The sequence below is a fragment of the Maniola jurtina genome, chromosome 25 (genome assembly GCF_905333055.1).
Source record: "Maniola jurtina chromosome 25, ilManJurt1.1, whole genome shotgun sequence".
Classification (NCBI taxonomy): domain Eukaryota; kingdom Metazoa; phylum Arthropoda; class Insecta; order Lepidoptera; family Nymphalidae; genus Maniola; species Maniola jurtina.
In genome coordinates this window covers 3,208,740-3,228,099 of record NC_060053.1, presented here as the reverse complement: position 1 = coordinate 3,228,099, position 19,360 = coordinate 3,208,740, and the positions used below count along the sequence as shown (strand labels likewise).

General features: G+C 38.7%; 2 protein-coding genes across 3 annotated transcripts; one reads left to right on the top strand and one right to left on the bottom strand.

The window, feature by feature from the left end:
- The first annotated feature begins 1,516 nt into the window (after nt 1–1,516).
- LOC123878023 (short-chain dehydrogenase reductase 2a-like) lies at nt 1,517–4,058 on the top strand. 2 transcript variants are annotated; one of them, XM_045925046.1, is made up of 2 exons: nt 1,517–2,224; nt 3,791–4,058. In XM_045925046.1, the coding sequence occupies exons 1-2, from the start codon at nt 1,677–1,679 to the stop codon at nt 4,032–4,034; spliced, it is 792 nt and encodes a 263-aa protein (XP_045781002.1). In that variant the 5' UTR covers nt 1,517–1,676; the 3' UTR covers nt 4,035–4,058. The 2 variants fall into 2 exon arrangements, with proteins under 2 accessions (XP_045781002.1, XP_045781001.1); XM_045925045.1 differs by lacking the exon at nt 1,517–2,224 and having other exon boundaries at nt 3,016–4,058.
- A 3,621-nt stretch (nt 4,059–7,679) lies between these two features.
- LOC123878024 (uncharacterized oxidoreductase TM_0325-like) lies at nt 7,680–14,271 on the bottom strand. Its single transcript, XM_045925048.1, has 2 exons — nt 14,258–14,271; nt 7,680–8,517 (listed from the first exon to the last, which is right to left on the bottom strand). The coding sequence occupies exon 2, from the start codon at nt 8,500–8,502 to the stop codon at nt 7,726–7,728; it is 777 nt and encodes a 258-aa protein (XP_045781004.1). The 5' UTR covers nt 8,503–8,517; nt 14,258–14,271; the 3' UTR covers nt 7,680–7,725.
- Between the last annotated feature and the right edge of the window lie 5,089 nt (nt 14,272–19,360).

Genomic DNA, 19,360 nt, shown 5'->3' with positions numbered 1-19,360 from the left:
AAAAGTAAAGACCTACCTACCTACCAAATTTCATGATTCTAGGTCAACGGGAAGTAAGTACCCTATAGGTTTTCTTGACAGACACGACGGACAGACGGACAGACAGACAACGAAGTGATCCTGTAAGGGTTCCGTTTTTTTCCTTTGAGGAACGGAACCCTAAAATAAGCAGCCATAGCAGACTTACACGTGACAACAAAGTCATAGATGTAACTTGGACGAAATCGCAGGCAAAAGCTTAATAAATCCATACTAATATTATAAATGCGAAAGTGTGTCTGTCTGTCTGTCTGCTACGTTTTCACGGCCCAACCGCTGAACCGATTTTAATGAAATTTGGTACAGACTTGGGATACATCCCGGGGAAGGACATAGGCTACTTTTTATGCCGGAAAATCAAAGAGTTCCTTTGATTTTCAAAAACCGAACTTCACGCGGGCAAAGCCGCGGGCATCCTCTTGTAAATAATAAATATAGGTAAGTACTATAGGTACTCTGAATTTGAAGATGTTTTCGAACATTGTTATCATACATTTAACCTTGATTTTTTCTATCTGACGATAAGTAAATTCGGTCTCATAATAATCAGATATGACCACAGAATTCTAAATAAGGTAATAGAAATGTTATCTGCTTTAACCGAGGCACTGTGTTGCCGATTTTGAATAACTTACACATAGGTAATTACTACACGAGCAATTCAAGCTCTATGCTGTCCGCGACCGTTACGACGTTACAGCTATGAAAACTGCAGTTGACATAATTGTATAAATATTTTTTAACCCCCGACCCAAAAAGAGGGGTGTTATAGGTTTGACGTGTGTATCTGTGTATCTGTCTGGGGCATCGTAGCTCCTAAACTAATGAACCGATTTTAGTTTTTTTTTATTGAAAGTTGGCTTAACCGAGAGTGTTCTTAGCTTTATGTAATCCAAGAAAATCGGTTAAGCCGTTAAAAGTTATCAGCTCTTTTCTAGTTATTACTGTAACCTTCACTTGTCGGGGGTATTATACATTTTTAATTTACTTACACTTGTTTTGAATACCTGCCACGTTTTTAAAACGAAATTATACGTATAAAATAATTATAGATAGCTATAAGACTACTTATAATATTTAAAACGGAAAATGTAGAGTGCATAAAATAATTAAGTAATAAACAGTGTACTAAGCAGCTGTCATTGAGATAAGCTCTCACAACAATTCAATTATCATTTCTGTTCTGAGGAGTTCTGTTCTCCATCTCCGAAGATATTCATCAGATCTTCACAAAATTTATATGGGACCACCTACAAAGTATACCTTTTCAAACAAAAAAATATCCAAATCAGTCCAGGCGTCTTTGAGTAATCGGGGAACATACATAAAAAAAGATTCCGACGAATTGAGAACCTTCTCCTTTTTTGAAGTCGGTTAATAATTAGAAATGACTTGTTACATCCAAAGCAACATAAATAAAACTGTACTGCGTGGCGAAACTTATAGCTTCTAGTTATAGTATTTCTTATTCAGATTTCTGTGGTCATTAATTGCAATTGATTATATGATTGTATTGTGATAACAATGAGTGATGGTCGTGAACTTAAAGATTATGCCAATTATTAATTATGTAAGCGCGTAGCGGGGAAGCCATTTTATAGTTTAACGACAACGTTATTTAACGCGGACGTAGTACAATGAGTTTTATAAATAAAGTTGTTATAATTACCGGAGCGGGATCAGGGATAGGTAAAGCGAGTGCTATAAAATTCGCTAAATTATCTGCTACACTTTCTTTAATAGATATAAATGAAGATAACCTTAACAAAGTGACAGAGGAATGTCGAAACTTAAGCGAAGCGAAAGTGTTAGAAGTGGTTGCGGATATATCCAAAGATGTAGATGTAAAACGGTCAGTTGAGAATACTATAGAAGAATTTGGAAGGATTGACGTTCTCGTTAATTGTGCGGGAATTTTCGGAGATAAAGGCATTCTTGATTCAGATCTGTTGAGTGTTATAGACAAAGTTATGAGTGTGAATCTTAGAGCTACGATTGCCATGATACATTATGCTGCGCCAGCGTTGATTGAAAGTAAAGGGTGTGTTATTAACACAGCCAGCGTGATGGCTAAATTGGTTTGCAAAGGAGCAATACCGTATAACCTTTCGAAAGCTGCTGTGGTTTATTTCACAAAACACGTTGCTATGGACTTAGCAGATAAGGGAGTTAGAGTCAATTCTATTTCTCCAGGGCCCGTTGAAACGAATATTCTACTAAGTTCAGGAAAAACTCAAGAAGAAAATGATGCAGTCTTCGCTTTACATGCCAAGACTGTTCCTTTACAACATAATATAGATGCAAGTGAGATTGCTGAGATGGCAGTTTATTTAGCAAGCGATAAGGCTAAGAGTATAACTGGTTCCGATTTCGTGATAGATTCTGGATTAGCATTATCCGGTCTACCGAGCGGGGAAATGATATTTTAATGTCAATAAAAATACCTTTTATATGAAAATATAAGTGTAATTTTTACTATGTAAAGCCTGACTAGAAAAATAAAATACCTCGCCATATTACGGAAAACCCGTGGAGTTAGTTATATCATGTGGTACTAGTCCTAGTGGCACCACCAGAGCTTTTCATATTTCTGGACAGACGATACCATAGATACTTACTCAATCCTAATAAACACTAACCTATCAATGTCGCAAGTATCATTAAAACCAGTTCACACATTTGGTCTCTAGAGCGCCACATACGAACAAAAAACAATACAATAAATAGACTGATGAACATAAAAAACTCCTTCGCGTTGCCCAGTCGTGCAAAAATATTAACTAATTTGCAAAAAAATTACGTAAGACCTTTGATTCACGTTGTTTGCTCGTTCGAACTCGCTCTTGAGACGTCCCACCTGTAAATGTTGATTGCATTATGGAGAGCACTCTTAAATGAAACTGTAAGTCGTAACTCGTAACACACGTACATCTGCTTTTACGCACATTGATTTCCACCCATCTGCGTGGCGACACGTACTTTTATAGGTACTCTATAGTATTTTTTATTCAGATTTCTGTGGTTATTAATATCGATGATCGTAATCGACAATGATTCTATTGTGATAACACTGATAGTGATGGTTGTGAAATCGATGACTAGGCACCTTGGTACCTATATGCCAAGTATAAATCAAGTAAATGCGTATCGGGGAAGTCAGTTTGAAGTTTAGCGCCAACGATATTTAACGCGGAAGTAGTAGAATGAGTTTTTTAAATAAAGTTGTGATAATTACCGGAGCGGGATCAGGGATAGGTAGAGCGAATGCTGTACAATTCGCTAAACAATCTGCTACACTTTCTTTAGTAGATATAAATGGAGATAACCTTCATAAAGTGGCAGAGGAATGTAGAAAATTAAGCAAAGCGAAAGTGTTAGAAGTGGTTGCAGATTTATCCAAAGATGTAGATGCAAAGCGAGCAGTTGACAACACTATGAAGGAATTTTCAAAGATTAACGTTCTGGTTAATGTTGCGGGAATATTCGGAGATAAAGGAATTCTTGATCCAGATTTACTGAGTGTTTTAGATAAAGTTATGAGTGTAAACCTTAGATCTACAATTGCCATGGTGCATTATGCTGCACCAGCGTTGATTGAAAGTAAAGGATGTGTTGTCAATACAGCCAGTGTGATGGCTAAAATTGTTTGCAAAGGATCAATACCATACAACGTTTCGAAAGCTGCTATCGCCTATTTCACAAAGAACGTTGCTATGGACTTAGCGGATAAAGGGGTTAGAGTCAATTCTATTTCTCCAGGACCCGTTGAAACGAATATTGCATTACATGCAGGAATAAGCCAAGAAGTGAATGATGCAGTTTTCGCTTCGTATGCCAAGTTTGTACCATTACAACACAATATAGAAGCAACTGAGGTTGCGGAGATGGCAGTTTATTTAGCAAGCGATAAAGCTAGGAGTATAACTGGTTCCGATTTCGTAATAGATTCTGGATTAGCGTTATCTGGTTTGGCGAGCGGGAACATGTTACTTTAATGCCAATAAAAATACTTACCTTTTACACAAGCGTTTTATTGACTAAGTCTCAAAATAGGCGTAAATTTTATCGTCTAGGTACAGATATTCAGTCCTAATAAGCATTAATTTATTATTATGCAGGTACTATTATAGTGTTACGTACATGACACAAAGTTTTTCTTAATTACGTAGGTATCTACTAGGTACAAAGAATTAGTCTGATTTTTTTGAACTACCTACCTACCTACTTCACGTTTTCCATTTTTTTAAATCGTAACATTTATATAAAATACTAGAGATGCCCGCAGCTTCGCCCGCGCAGATTGGTCAGATCCCCTGCAGCATCAGGATTGAGGAGTTGGAATCTAAATTTTTTATAGATGTCGCAAAATTCCTTTATCGATTAAAAAAAATTATGCAAATTGGTTCAGAAATCTCGGAGATATTAGTGTACATAGGTAGAAAAACACAACTCCTCTAGTTTTCAAAGTCGGTTGAAAAAGTAGCCTATGTTACTCCTTGGTTAATCCTCTACTTGACTATGAAAGTCCTGTCAAAATAGGTTTAGCCATTCCGAAGATTAGCCCGTTCAAACAGTCAGACACTTCAATTTTATTTATTAGTATATAAAGATCCTTTTCTAACACGTACGTACCTAATAAGCTAAGCTGCTAGAATAACAAGATTCATAGCCTAAACGGACGTATGGACTAGAGGTGTCAAATATTTAACTAAACATAATGTAATAAGTTGGTTAGATGTACCAATATTAGTTATTTAAAAATTACCAACTCATTCGCTAGACAAAATAAACAATTTTCAATATAAAAACAGCGCATGGCAAGGTCACATTAGATCATCGTGACGCACATGAAGGTTTAGTTGATTATGAATGGACTAGCCAAGCGCGAGCCGTGGGGCAACACTAGGCCACACGAGTAAAGATCCCATTTCCCAAAGTCCTTACCATTCACTCTGTGGAATATCTACTCAAGTGCTCTGTGGAGGGGCCACGCGCGGCGTTTTGAGTTGGTCTGCTCGGTAAATTCAGTTTAAGAAATTAGTCAAAATAATCAGTTTTACATAAGTAACTCACGAATTAGTCGATACTATAACTAATTTTTTAAACTGGACCCTTTCAAGTAAAGATTTTTATATAAACACATAGAAATGATACACTGCCATTGTCGCAATTAAAATGCCATAAGCCTACGTTGTCGTATTAGTGTACTAATTGCGAAAAGCCAAATTAAATTTGAATTTCGCGGGCAGACCCGTATCATAGGGATATACCCCTTAAGGTGGATGCGACCCATGCCCCTCAAGGTGGATGCGACCCATCCACCTGTGGGAGGTGGGTGGGTGGATGAGACCCGTCTTATGCCCCTTATCTGGTGGGGTATACTATCTATCTTAGCCATAGAGATATTATCAAAGCAGACAACTGATGTGATAATATTATTATCAAGTACTTAGCGATAACGTCGGCAATTTCGGCAAATTGTACCGGCCTGTATTTTTGTTTTACTTTGTACATACATATGTGTTATACAAGTACTTATAATATATTCATTCAATTATCATATAATCATGTTAAACCATTGTGTTGAATGAATACCTATTCAGGCAGCTGCGTTTGAATAACGTTTTAAACATCCTACCTAGTGATAATAATTCGAACGGATCAAACATCATTGTAAGTTGTGATAGCCTAGTGGTAAGGACGTCCGGCTCCCAATCGGAAGTGGGGGGTTCGATCCCGGGCGCGCATCTCTAACTTTTCAGTTATGTGCGTTTTAAGCAATTAAATATCATTTGCTTTAACGGTGAAGGAAAACATCGTGAGGAAACCTGCATGGAGAGTTCTCCATGTACTCAAAGGTGTGTGAAGTCTGCCAATCCGCATTGGGCCAGTGTGGCAGACTATGGCCTAAACCCTTCCCAGTCTGAGACGAGACCCGTACTTAGTAGTGGGCCGGCAATGGGTTGATATCATGTAACATGTCAAGACTTCCTAAGTTCCTAGGTCCTAACGCCATCTACCGCCGACAGGAACTTAACGCAAGCGCCGCAACGCAATCTATTGTTTGCTAGAAATGTTAGGTGGCGCTGCATAGTGCATACCAGTTTACAGTCCAACAAGGCTCTTTTAGCATTTGAGTGAGAGCGCAGTTGTCGCTTTATGCCGACACAGCGAACTATTAACAAGTGCACTTCAGCAGCGGGGTCTTCTCCGTTTGACCTTGGTCAAGACGGGGGAACGGGCCTCGAGGCATGGCCTCCTTTCCCGGGTGTGGCGCGGGGAAGAACACTTCCCCGGTAACGTTCTAAGCCGTTGTCGGCTAAGGCCTGCCTTGGCTTGGGGCCTCGAGGTTCCGGTTGTGTGTTGGATCCAGGGTCCCCGTACTGTGGGCGATGGACTCGCCATCGTGCACAGGGGTATTGTCCAGTAAAAGTGCACAATTCTTTGGATGGCGGCTTTAGTTCCGATTTTGGGCACGCGCCAAAAGAGCCTTGTCGGACTAACTAACCCTACACACCAAAGCATTCTTCTCCAATACTTGATGAATTTCTACACAGAAATTCATAAAGTAGCGGAGAAAAACGTTTTTAACCCTATAATATTAGATTTTTGAAAATCACACAGGGACTCTTTGATTTTCCGACACGCGTATTATATTGTGTCCATCGATTGTCTTACAATCTTATCTTTGTGTCTTTCATCAAGGTAAAAGCGTTGTTACGCTACACTTTTTCACTCAAGAGTATAATATATTAGTTAAATTAAACTTGTAGAATTAGAAGACATTTTTAAAGCTGCAAAAATGTAGAGCGCATATGATACAAAAAAATTATTATGGAGTACAGAAAACATGCGAGTTTTACAAATAATTTCTTTAATCAATTAAGAGATTTTACACTTCGTCAACCGTCCAGTAACAATCCCAAAAGAGTCAAGAGTACATCCAGAATCAATTACAAAGTCAAGTTGTTGCGTGCTCCAGGATGAAATCTTTGAGCCTTTCGTCAAGATCAGTTTAGAAGCTAAGTCGTCCACACACACACAGACACACTTGGCATCTATACTAATAAATAAAATTGGAGTGTCTGTCTGTAATTTCGAAATAACTACCTCATATTAAGCTCATAGGGTTATTTGAACGATACCTTAACTGAATCACACGTTTTTAAAATTTTTGTCTGTCTGTCTGTCTGTCTGTCTGTCTGTCTGTCTGTCTGTCTGTCTGTCTGTCTGTCTGTCTGTCTGTCTGTCTGTCTGTCTGTCTGTCTGTCTGTCTGTCTGTCTGTTTGAAAAGGCTAATCTTTGGAACGGCTGAACCGATTTTGACGGGACTTTCACAGACAAGTAGAGGATTGACCAGGGTGTAACATAGGCTACTTTTTTAACCGACTTTCAAAAAGGGAGTTGTGTTTTTCTACCTATGTACACCGAAATCTCTGAGATTTCTGAACCGATTTGCGTAATTTTTTTTTTAATCGATAGAGGAACTTTGCGACATTGTTTCATAAATTTGGATTCAAACTCCTCAATCCTGATGCTGCAGGGGATCTGACCAATCCACGCGGGCGAAGCTGCGGGCATCAGCTAGTTTATAATATTCATGGAACATAATATTTAAGGTGGGTAGTTACTGCGTACGGACATGCAAGTTTTACAAAATGTTTCTAAAATAAACTAAAAATATATTTAGATGTTCTCTAGCAACGATCCCAAAAGAGTAGATCCAGAATCAATGACAAAGTCAGCTCCAGTTATACTCTGCGCTTTATCACTTGCCAGATAACCAGCCAAATCTGCGATCTCTTCCACCTTCAGTACATGTTCAATAGGCGGCGACTTCCTTTCCAACAGTTTAAATTTATCCATGTCACACTTGCTATTTACTATAATTTTCGTCTCAACAAATCCAGGGGAAATGGAATTGACTCTTACTCCTTTCTCAGCTAATTCCAGAGCGGCATTCTTGGTGAAATGTGCCACAGCTGCTTTAGAAGTTGTGTAAGGAATAATTTTCTTATCAACCAACTTAGCGTATACACTAGCTATGTTGATTATACATCCTTTAGTTTTAACCAATGCTGGCGCAGCGTAATGTGTCATTACAACATATGCTCTTAAATTAACAGTCATTACTTTATCGAAATCATTTATGAATACACCATCTAGTATACCAGATATACTAACAATTCCTGCACAATTGACAACTACGTCGATTTTTCCAAATTCTTCAATAGTTTTATCGACTGCTTGTTTTACGCTTTCATCTTTTGTCATATCGAGGATAATTTTAATCGCCTTAGTTTTGCTCAATTCCTCGCACTTTTCAACTGCTTTTTCTAGATTTTCAGCGTTAATGTCCAGTAGAGACAGCTTAGCGGATAACTTAGCGAAATGAACCGCTATTGCTTCGCCAATGCCAGAACCGGCACCGGTTATAAGTACGACTTTATTTTCGAAAGACATTTCACCGAATGATACAACCACTTATGATTTCGTAATGATTCGCAAATATTTAAAGTACACTGAACCGAAAATAGACGTTATCTTAATGGTCTTAGATAAAACGTTCAATATGCTGTTCGCATACTGCACTGAAGCACATGAAACGCATTTTCAATAAGTATTAAAATTAAATAATGATTACGTCTCACTATCCATTTTAGGGTTCCGTACCTCAAAAGGAAAAACGAAACCCTTATAGGATCACTTTATTGTCTGTCTGTCCGTCCGTAGGTACGTCCGTCGTGTCTGTCAAGAAAACCTATAGGGTACTTCCCGTTGACCTAGAATCATGTAATTTGGCAGGTAGGTAGGTCTTATAGCACAAGTACAGGAATAAATCTGAAAACCGCGAATTTGTGTTTAAGTACATCATTGAAAAAAAAATGTGTTTCAATTTTCAAAGTAAGATAACTATACCAAGTGGGATCATATGAAAGGGCTTTACTTGTACATTCTAAAACAGTTTTTTATTTATTTTTAAGCATAATAGTTTTTGATTTATCGTGCAAAATGTTGTAAAAAATACCCGAGTACGGAACCCTCGGTGCGCGAGTCTGACTCGCACTTGGCCGGTATTTTTGACTAGCCTAGTGCTGCAATCCGACCTGCTGGCAAGTAATGATGCAACCTAAGATGGAGCGCGCTTGCCTAGAAGTTTCCTATTCACTCTTCACTTGAAGGTAGCCATATTAGAGGTGGAGGGGACAACTGACGCTGGAAGGTCGTTCCATATTCTAATTTCTAGCAGTTCGAATTATTAGAAACGAGGAGGCAACTCTTTGTATGTGTCCGTAGAATTTTGCCTACAGCTACGTAATGTATTAACGGTATTAACGTACCTACGTTAGCATTAATAATATTTCCTCAAAGATATTAACGGTAAATATTTCAGTTCTCTTAAACTACGCATTGCACAGACGTATTTATCCATTTTTATGCTATGTAGTAATATTGTGCTTAGTAACAATTATCACAAATTGACTAGGTACCTAGTGTTATCTTCTTCTTTATTGTCTTTGGTATTATCATATACATAATGAGCTTACAATTAGGGTTCCGTACTTGAAAAGTGCCAACGGAACCCAATTAGGTATCCTATAAGCCTCCGCTATCCGTCCTTCTGTTTGTCTGTCAGCGGACTATCTAGGTAGAGATTTGAAATTTTCACAGTGTGTATTTTCTTTTGCCGTTATAACAGCAGATAATAGTTTAGATTAGATAAGGAAATATAACGAATTAAATATTTAAATATTTAAATGTTTTTTGTGTGGCCAAAATGTATTTTAATTTCATGTAACATATTGCATGCTTATAAGCAGAATTTGGCTGTACCTTTTTGTCTTTGTAACATCTCCACTGTTTACCCAAATTCGCAATAAAGAAATTTGATTTGATTTGATTTGATTTGAATTTTAAGATGGCTGCCACCCAATTTTTTTAAAGTTAAAAATATAGTTTCCACATGATTTTTCAAACAATAAATCTACGCGATCAAAGACACGGGCATCCAAAGAGAGCAATAACCTTTTTGATTTTCCCGCGAATGTGCAAGGCATGCGCAGAGCAATGGCGCCGGACAGGATTACAAAGCGTGTCAACGATAAGGCTGTAATTTAATTCAATAACGCCGCTGATCAGCGGCTGTGGATGCAAATTAGCTTTAATGCCTCTCCTCCCCCCCATTAATAGGGCTGCCACTTTTCCAGGGCTCGGGAACCTGGTTAATTTTTTGCTTCTGTACCTTAGAAGGAAAAAAGGAACCCTTATAGGATCACTTTGTTGTCTGACTGTCCGTCTGTCGTGTCTGTCAAGAAAACCTATAGGGTACTTCCCTATAGGTAGATATACTAACACCCGTATTCACAAACGTTACTATGAGGTCTCATAGTGCCCTCGAACGCACAGTGTCCGTTCCACCAATCAGATGACTGTATCACGTCAATTTACAATGATCTGATTGGTGGAACCTACACTATGCGTTCGAGCGCTCTGTGAGACCTCATAGTAACGTTTGTGAATAGGGCCGTAAGTGGGGTATCATATGAAAGGCCTTTACGTGTACATTCCAAAACAGATTTTTTTGATTTTTATGCATAACTAGCTGACGCCCGCGACTTCGTCCACGTGGATTTAGGTTTTTCGAAATCCCATGGGAACTCTTTGGTTTTCCGGGATAAAAAGTAGCCTATGTGCTAATCTAGGATATTATCTATCTCCATTCCGAATTTCAGCCAAATCCGTCCAGTAGTTTTTGCGTGAAGGAGTAACAAACATACACACACACACACACACACACACACACACACATACAAACTTTCGCCTTTATAATATTAGTGTGACTAGAGGATGCCCGAGACTTCGTCCGCGTGGATTTAGGTTTTTAAAGATCCCATAGGAACTGTTCGATTTTCCGGGATAAAAAGTAGCCTATGTCCGTCCCCATGATATAAGCTGACCTTGTACCAAACGTCAGAATCGGTTAAACTGTTGGGCCGTGAAAAGGTAGCAGACAGACAGACAGATAGACACACTTTCACATTTATAATATTAGTATGGATAGTTTTTGATTTATCTTGCAAAATGTCTGAAAAAATACTCGAGTACGGAATCCTCGGGGCGCGAGTCTGACTGGCTCGTTTTTTTAACCAACTCATTAGAAACGCCATACTTACCGACATTTCAAAAAGAGTATTTTCATTTCGATTTCGCTCGAACAGAATCGATATTATTTCGGTTTTGAATAAAGAGCGAAATAATGGTTAATTTCGCTCGCTAATCTGTTCGCACCGGGCACGACGACTCTTTTCTAGTCTTTCCTAATTGCTTAGCTATGCTTTTCACCCTAGGACTATATTCTCTAATATTTTAGTGTTGATAACCCTAAACCGCTAACGATCTTAATGCATCCTTAAAAACGATTGATGATGGCAAATTATGAGGAATTCACAATGTTACCCGTTTTACTGCTGTTTCATAAGTGCCTCATTAGTAATCATCGGGTACGATAATTTATCATAATTATTAATTTTGCTAAGTATGTGGGAAGGTAGACTATGTAGTCGTGATAAGCTGAGGAATATTATAATTATTATTATTAGTTAGATATTCTAGCTTATTTTAGAACACCTTCGACGACCTCTTTCACGGTAGAGAACGCTGACAGATCGACAGATAGACAGACAGACAACAAAGTGATCCTATAACGGTTCCTTTTTACGCACAACATATGGAAACATTCTGCCCGCGATATTCAAGTTGAATTTGTTTTTCCGCAATTTGTAAACTAATACGACAAAGTACTTAGGCTTATTTCATTTTAATAGCGCCAGAAGCAGTATCATCCTCACAGGTTTATATAAAAATCTTTACTTGAAAGGGTCCAGTTTAAGAATTTAGTTATAGTATCGACTAATTTGTGAGTATCTCATGTCAAACTCATTGTTACTTTTGAATAATTTCTTAAACTGAACACTTTCAAGTAAAGATTTTTATGTAATCCTGTGAAGATGATATTGCCATTGTCGTAATTAGAATGCCATTAGCCTACTTTGTCGTGTTGGTTTACAAATTGCGAAAAACCAAATTATTTCGCGGGTAGACCCGTCTCTTGCACTTTAAGTGCAGAGACTAACCCAGAGAGTAGAAGAGAAGGGTTCCTTTTTTTGTAAATCGATGTTTTTTTTCCTTTTGAGGTACGGAACCCTAAAAAAGTTTATTCTTTGAAAGTTGTGCCACACATTACCAGTTGTACAGGTACCTAAGGGTTTGGTTATCCCGGTGCCTCTGACACTTGAGCATTACAGTCAAAAGGCCTCAAGCAGAAGAAGCGTCGGATAATATTGCAACTGGGATTTCAAAAACTTAAATCCACGAGGAAGTCGCGGTAAGAGCCTAGTCCTCAGCGAAAGAGTAAAATCGGGAGAGCAGGACGTATTATGATCAACCCATTTCCGCCCCACTACAGAGTACGGGTCTCCTCTCAGAATGAGAAGGGTTTAGGCCATAGTCTGCCACGCTGGCCCAATGCGGATTGGCAGACTTCACACACCTTTGAGAACATGGAGAACTCTCAGGCATGCAGGTTTCCTCACGATATTTTCCTTTACCGTTAAAGCAAGTGATATTGCTTAAAACTCACATAACTGAAAAGTTAGTGGTGCGTGCCCGGGATCGAACCCCCGTCCTCCGATTAGGAGGCGGACGTTCTAACCACTAGGCTATCACAGCTTCAGAGAGCAGATATGAATATCATAAATTACGATAATCAAATAACAACCCCAAAACTCGAAAATATGATAATATGATACAAAAGTTCTAAAACAGTAGGTAGGTATGAACGCTGGCAAAGTTTTAAATTGGTTTGCGTCGGGCATAAATTAAGTTTAGCCGAAGAAATGGTCTCTATCACCTCGGAATACAGCTTCCTGTAGAAAATTTTGTACTGCTGAACCTATCTACCTGTTTCCTGTTTCCATAACACATTTTCTTTAAAAAAGACGTTCATGTTGACGGATGAAAAATCTACAGAAACTAAACTTTAGTGTGCGTGGGAACTAAATTTAGTTCTTTGCACACCTAGTAGGCATAAAACAATGTCGCTTCCCGCCGTCGTCTGTCTACGCAACGGGTTTTAATGCGGTTTTCGTCAATAGATAGAGTGATTCATGGAGACGGATTCGCACACGAAGCGTTCCATACCATCGCACAAGAAGTAACCCTTTTTGATATTTTTTTTTCATGCCAACCGTTTTGAAATTTAAATTATTTGTATCAGCAGTAGAAATACACATTTTGTGAAAATTTCAACTCTCACCAATAGGTGAGAGTTCACAAGATACAGCCTACAGACAGACAGACGGACGGACAGTGGAGGCTTAGTAATAGAGTCCCGTTGGCACCCTTTGAATACGGGACCCTAATTAAGGTTGAAACTGGGGGTGTGATCTATATAACGAACTTGGATTTGCTCACATTTAAGATAAATAAATAAAAATCTAAGGACATAAATCTGGCGCGTTTTAACCCTGACTTAAGTCCGAGCAAATCAAAGTGCGCTCTATAGATCTCAGCCAGAAGTCTATAGTGGGTACTTTGAATTTAGTGCGCACTAACTCTCGTTTTAACTCTGTATTAACAGGGCTCTCTCCGTCACTTACTCCATACAATCGTAGTCCCAATTTCATTTGAATATTAAGCAACCAAAGTCCATGAAATTAAGCAGACATATTCTAGAAACTAATATCCGTGCCTGTGGTGTTTTAGATATTTCTAAAAATATGTAGTTTTAAAATTACAGGGGCTAAAGATTTGTATGTGAATTTTTAAGACCGCGTAACTTTGAAACTGAATATTTTAACGGAAATCCGGAAAACCACAGGCATAGATATTAGTTCCCGGAACGTTTCTACAAAATTCCATTGAGTATGATTAGTTAGTATTCCAATGAGAGATGAACTACGTTTGTATGGGGCGAGTGACGGAGAGACCCCTCTTAAGCTTGTCAAGCTTAACTTAGAGTTAAAACATGACATATCTGTCTCGATAAAGGAGCTGCCCTGAGCCCTCTCTCAGTCTTCACGTCAAATAAATCGTAAAGAGGAACAGAAAATAAGTAAGTAGGGACAATGGAAACGTGATTATGACTGAAATAGCTTGATGATGAATACGAAAAGTTATCCAAAAGGAACTTCTTTTCCAATGCTCTTTTGTGTTTCCTGAAATTTTTCAATTTTCCGATCCAATTATAATTTATACCAAGGGAGATTTCATACCGTGGAATGGCTAATTAAGGTGTTTTGTAGAGGTGGATAAAAATGAAATCTTTGATTTTCTCTTATTGCGGTATTATAAGAACTGTATTATATGTAGTTAAAAACTGTGTTACTGTTGTTAACACTCACTCCAGATAAAGAAATTGTTAAAGAAAAGAAAGAATAAAATTGAAATCTATGATAATAATATGATTATGTTTCATTACTTAATGTGCGTGCGGGTGGGTATGCGTGCATGCGTACTGTTACAACGGAAAATCCGAAAGGGTTTTTAAAAAAATTGTTTTTACACAGAATAATATAATAAATTTTAATACACTAGGAAAATACTTGGGATTACATGGAAATAGTAATAGACGTGCAACCTCTTCGAGTTGTAGGACCGGACTGCCCGCATCTACCCGATCTGACACCTGGTCAAGATAGAGTAGCTGCTGGGTCAGCTCTTCAGCTAACAGTTGAGGGATGTAACAGTACGTGTGTGTGTGTGTCTGTGTGTGTATGCGCCTGTGTGTGCGTGTGTGAGTATGCGTGTGCGTGTGTATGTGTTTGGGTGGGAGTATTGAAGGATTTTTCGCAGCGGAGTAACGAGGCCTTGCCGACCCCTGGTGCCGAACGCTAGACATGTTACTCTTCTAGTGAAAATTTTTTCAAGAGATGAATTAATCCAAATACACGGGCGAATCATAACTAAAGCTACGGCCACACCTGCGCGTCATGAACGCAGGATGTGGGACGCAAATCTATACGTGCATACCTATGCGAACCTCATTCGAAGGGTATCCATTATCAAGTTCAAGTGTTCAAGTGGTATTTAAATAAATCCGCATAAGACTCATTTAATGCCTAATAATAAGTAATTCCTCGTTAAGGCTATAATTAAACCGTTGAAGCACCGTTGGCGAATCGTGCAAGACCAAGAACGCACTTGGCTCGCTGCTGCTTCAGTTCAGAACTGACCGGCGGGGCTCAATTGTGTGTTTGTCCTGTCGCCCAAGGCACAAGCGATGGCGGTTAGCTTACCCATCTTTCCGCTATGAGCGGTGGCGGCACTTACTTTATATCTAAACATATAAAAGGGTAAGGTGATTGACCGACTGACTGTCTGACTGATCTATCAACCCACAGCTCAAACTACTGGACGGATTGGGCTGAAATCTGGCATGCAGAATTTTTGAAGTCGTGGGTAAAAACTAGTTAAAATATAAATCCGCATAAGACTCATATGTCTATCTATGTATCTATAGATTAATGAGGTCTACAAGAAAGAAGAAAAGATCAAAGCATTTATTGGTTTTATTATTGAGGAGATTATGAAGTATATTTCGGTTTGGTTTGGGGATAATGACATCTGCACATGGCTGCTTTCTAAATCAAATTATGGGTAGTGAGAAAGACTTATTTTGTTAGGTTAAGAATTTTGTTGTATTGTTGTATTTAATTAGATTATAATAGGGCTGTCATGTACTTTTAAATGTATCAAAGCCCTTAAATAAATAAAGAAAAAAAATAAAGAAAAAAAGACGTCAACACCCTACATTGCTAGAAAAAATTCAAGTAGCATGGAGAAATCACAGAAGCGGTCGACATACCCTTCTGCAATGCCTTCCGTACGGCCTCTAACAGGAAAAAATGGCGCAACATCGTGAAGGTGATATCTCAAGGGAGCCACTGTCCTCAAAAGTTGGGGAACCGACGACGCGAGAAGAACACGCTACATGTTATAACTTGTGGCCATACAAAACAATCGCGAAACAGGCCAAGTGGCTCCCAGTACGCTTTCAACTCATTCCAAAATGGCAACACTCTACTAGCAGCACCACAATTACTTACCAGAACAACATTTACGAAAAACTACATGCGCGTCCACTAAATATAATTACTTTCACGACAGTTAGCCCTGATTCACACGAGCGTTATAAAACCGTTGCGGTCTTCCCCAATTATAGATAGAGTGATTTAAGAAAAGTTATGTATTGTTTTGAATATGACGTTATTGTTCAACATGGCCAGTGCAAAGCCGGGGCGGATCGCTAGTCCATACTAATATTATAAATGCGAAAGTGTGTCTGTCTGTCTATCTCTCTGTCTATCTCTCTGTCTGCTACCTTTTCACGGCCCAACAGTTAAACAGATTCTGACGAAATTTGATACAGGGTTAGCTTATATCCCGGGGACTGACATAGTCTATTTTTTATCCCGGAAAATCAAAGAGTTCCCCCGCGATTCCTATAAACCCATCCGTTTAACCGATTTGCACGTTTGGTACCGAGGTAGCTTGCGTCCCTGTAATTGACATAGGCAACTTTTTATCCCGGAAAATCAAACAGTTCCCACGGGATCTTTAAAAACATAAATCCACGCGAACGAAGTCGCGGGCATCCTCTAGTAGCCTATAAATATCCCGCTAAGGTAAGAAAAGGTGTAACCGGAACTACAAAGTGCAAGGAAGCCAAGCTTAACTTTAAACAGAGCAGTTTTAGTTTCATGAAACTACTGACTGAGGATCTATTTCCCGAGGGAAAATTTAAATGCTTTCTTAGAAAAGTAAGACCACAACTTCGTTCGCGTTTGTTTTAACCCCCGACCCAAAAAGAGGGGTGTTATAAGTTTGACGTGTGTATCTGTGTATCTGTGTGTCTGTGTATCTGTGTATCTGTGTGTCTGTGTATCTGTGTATCTGTGTATCTGTCTGTGGCATCGTAGCGCCTAAACGAATGAACCGATTTTAATTTAGTTTTTTTTGTTTGAAAGGTGGCTTGGCTTGATCGAGAGTGTTCTTAGCTATAATCCAAAAAAATTGGTTCAGCCGTTTAAAAGTTATCAGCTATTTTCTAGTTTTCTTGTAGAAAAGAAGGTTAAATAACCCTTAGGTTCGTAATATTCAAGTGTCAATTGACAAATGTCAAGCTGTCAAGATGGACGTTGCCTAGATATACATAATTATTTACTTGAAAATGATTTGTCGGGGGTGTTGAAAATTTTTAATTTACACTTGTTATTAATTCTATTTTCCTGGGATTAAGACAGACAGACAGTCACCAAAGTGATCCTATAAGGGTTCCTTATTTCCTTTTGAGGTACAGAGCCCTAAGAATGTGGATAGTAATATCAGCATACAATGCAACCCTCGACCCATGTGATTTGATTGATACAACATAATATCGCAAAGGTCCTTAGCAATAGGTTTTTACGATTCGTTAGCCCCACACAAAAGTATCGTCAGGGGGACATGGCGAAATGTGGAGAGATACCCGATTTTTTCTATGGAAACCAATTATTTATTATTGGAATTCGTTATACCTTTGTTATTGAGACATACTTTGAACTAAAAATAAGATTAGACAAAATATTAGGTACTTAAATGTTTGTTATAATATAATTAAGTAGAATAGATGACGCTCGCGGCTTCGTCCGCGTGGATGAAGTTTTTTTGAAAAATCCTGTGGAAACTCTTTGATTTTCCGGGATAAAAAGTAGCTTATGTCCTTCCCAGGGATGTAATCTAACTCTCTACCTTTCATCAAAATCGGTTAAACTGTTGGGCCGTGAAAAGTTAGCAGACAGACAGACACACTTTCGCATTTATAATATTAAGTATAGATATGGATGGAAGTATGGATAGATAGCTAATGATAATAATTATGAAAGCTTGGGAATGAGTTGCCAGTCAGCTTTGATAGTTCTAATAAGTTTATGTGATTTTGTAAAGTGGTGATAATAATAAAAAAAGAATACCCGGCTGAGTTTGTCGTGGGCTCTTCTCAGACTTGGGCGCGTTTGGAACCCTCGTAGCTTTAGTTTTAAGTAACGTAATTAATTATCACCACTATATCGTACAAGTTTAACAATTTCGACCATCAAAAGGAGTACAATTGTACCTACTTTGAATAAATGATTTTGACTTTGACTTTGATCATAAATTACTTAAGAGCCATAAACGCCTAGTGGTTAAGACGTCTGTCTCCCATTCGGGAGGTCTGGGTTTCGATTCTAGGCACGAAATTATTATGTTATATACTAGATAATGCCCGCAGCTTCGCCCGCGTGGATTGGTCAGATCCCCTGCAACATCAGGATTGAGGAGTTGGAATTCAAATTTGTATGAAACAATGTCGCAAAGTTCCATTAACGATTAAAAAAAAAAATCGCAAATACAAGAAAATGGTAGTAAAAGCACCATTTCTTTGTAGTCGAGTATAAAGACCATGCATCCTTATACTTAGCTTTCTTTGTCGGTATATTCCCAATATTTATAAAGGGGCTAGAATATCCGGAAAGGGGCTAGTGGACGCAAGCCCCGTTTTGAGGTGTCGCTTCGACTGCGGTACGGGAAACGGAAGCAGGACATCCATTAAGCGTGAGTGTCCCGTTGTTCCGGCGTACCTCGAAAGCCGGGTAAAGGGGTCACAACTTTTTTCATGGCTCTACTAGACACTACCCTGTCCGATCGTTTCTGGCACGCAGAGTCACAAAAAAAAGATTCCGACGAATTGAGAAACTCCTCCTTTTTTGGAAGTCGGTTAAATAGTCTTCACACAATTTTTAGTGGCCCACTGTACAATATGCTGTGCCCAGTATACTAAGCTATTACACTGATCGCGAACAATTTGCTCTAATCCATTGAGGAGTTCTGTTCTCCATCTCCGAAGATATTCATCAGATCTTCACCAAATTTATATGGGACCACCAGCAAAGTATACCCTTTCAAACAAAAAAAAATCCAAATCAGTCCAGCCCGGCTAGCATGGGCAGTAGAAAGAAATTATATCCCCCGATTATATCCACTGATGTCATAGAAATCAGTGGATATAATCGGGGATATAATTTTTGTCTACCTACTGTCCATGCTAGCCGGGCAGGCGTCTTTGAGTAATCGGGGAACATACATGAAAAAAATATAAAAAAAAGATTCCGAAGAATTGAGAACCTCCTCCTTTTTTAGGGTTCCGTATCTCAAAAGGAAAAACGGAACCCTTATAGGATCACTTTGTTGTGTGTCTGTCTGTCTGTCTGTCCGTCCGTCCGTCCGCCCGCTCGCCCGCTCC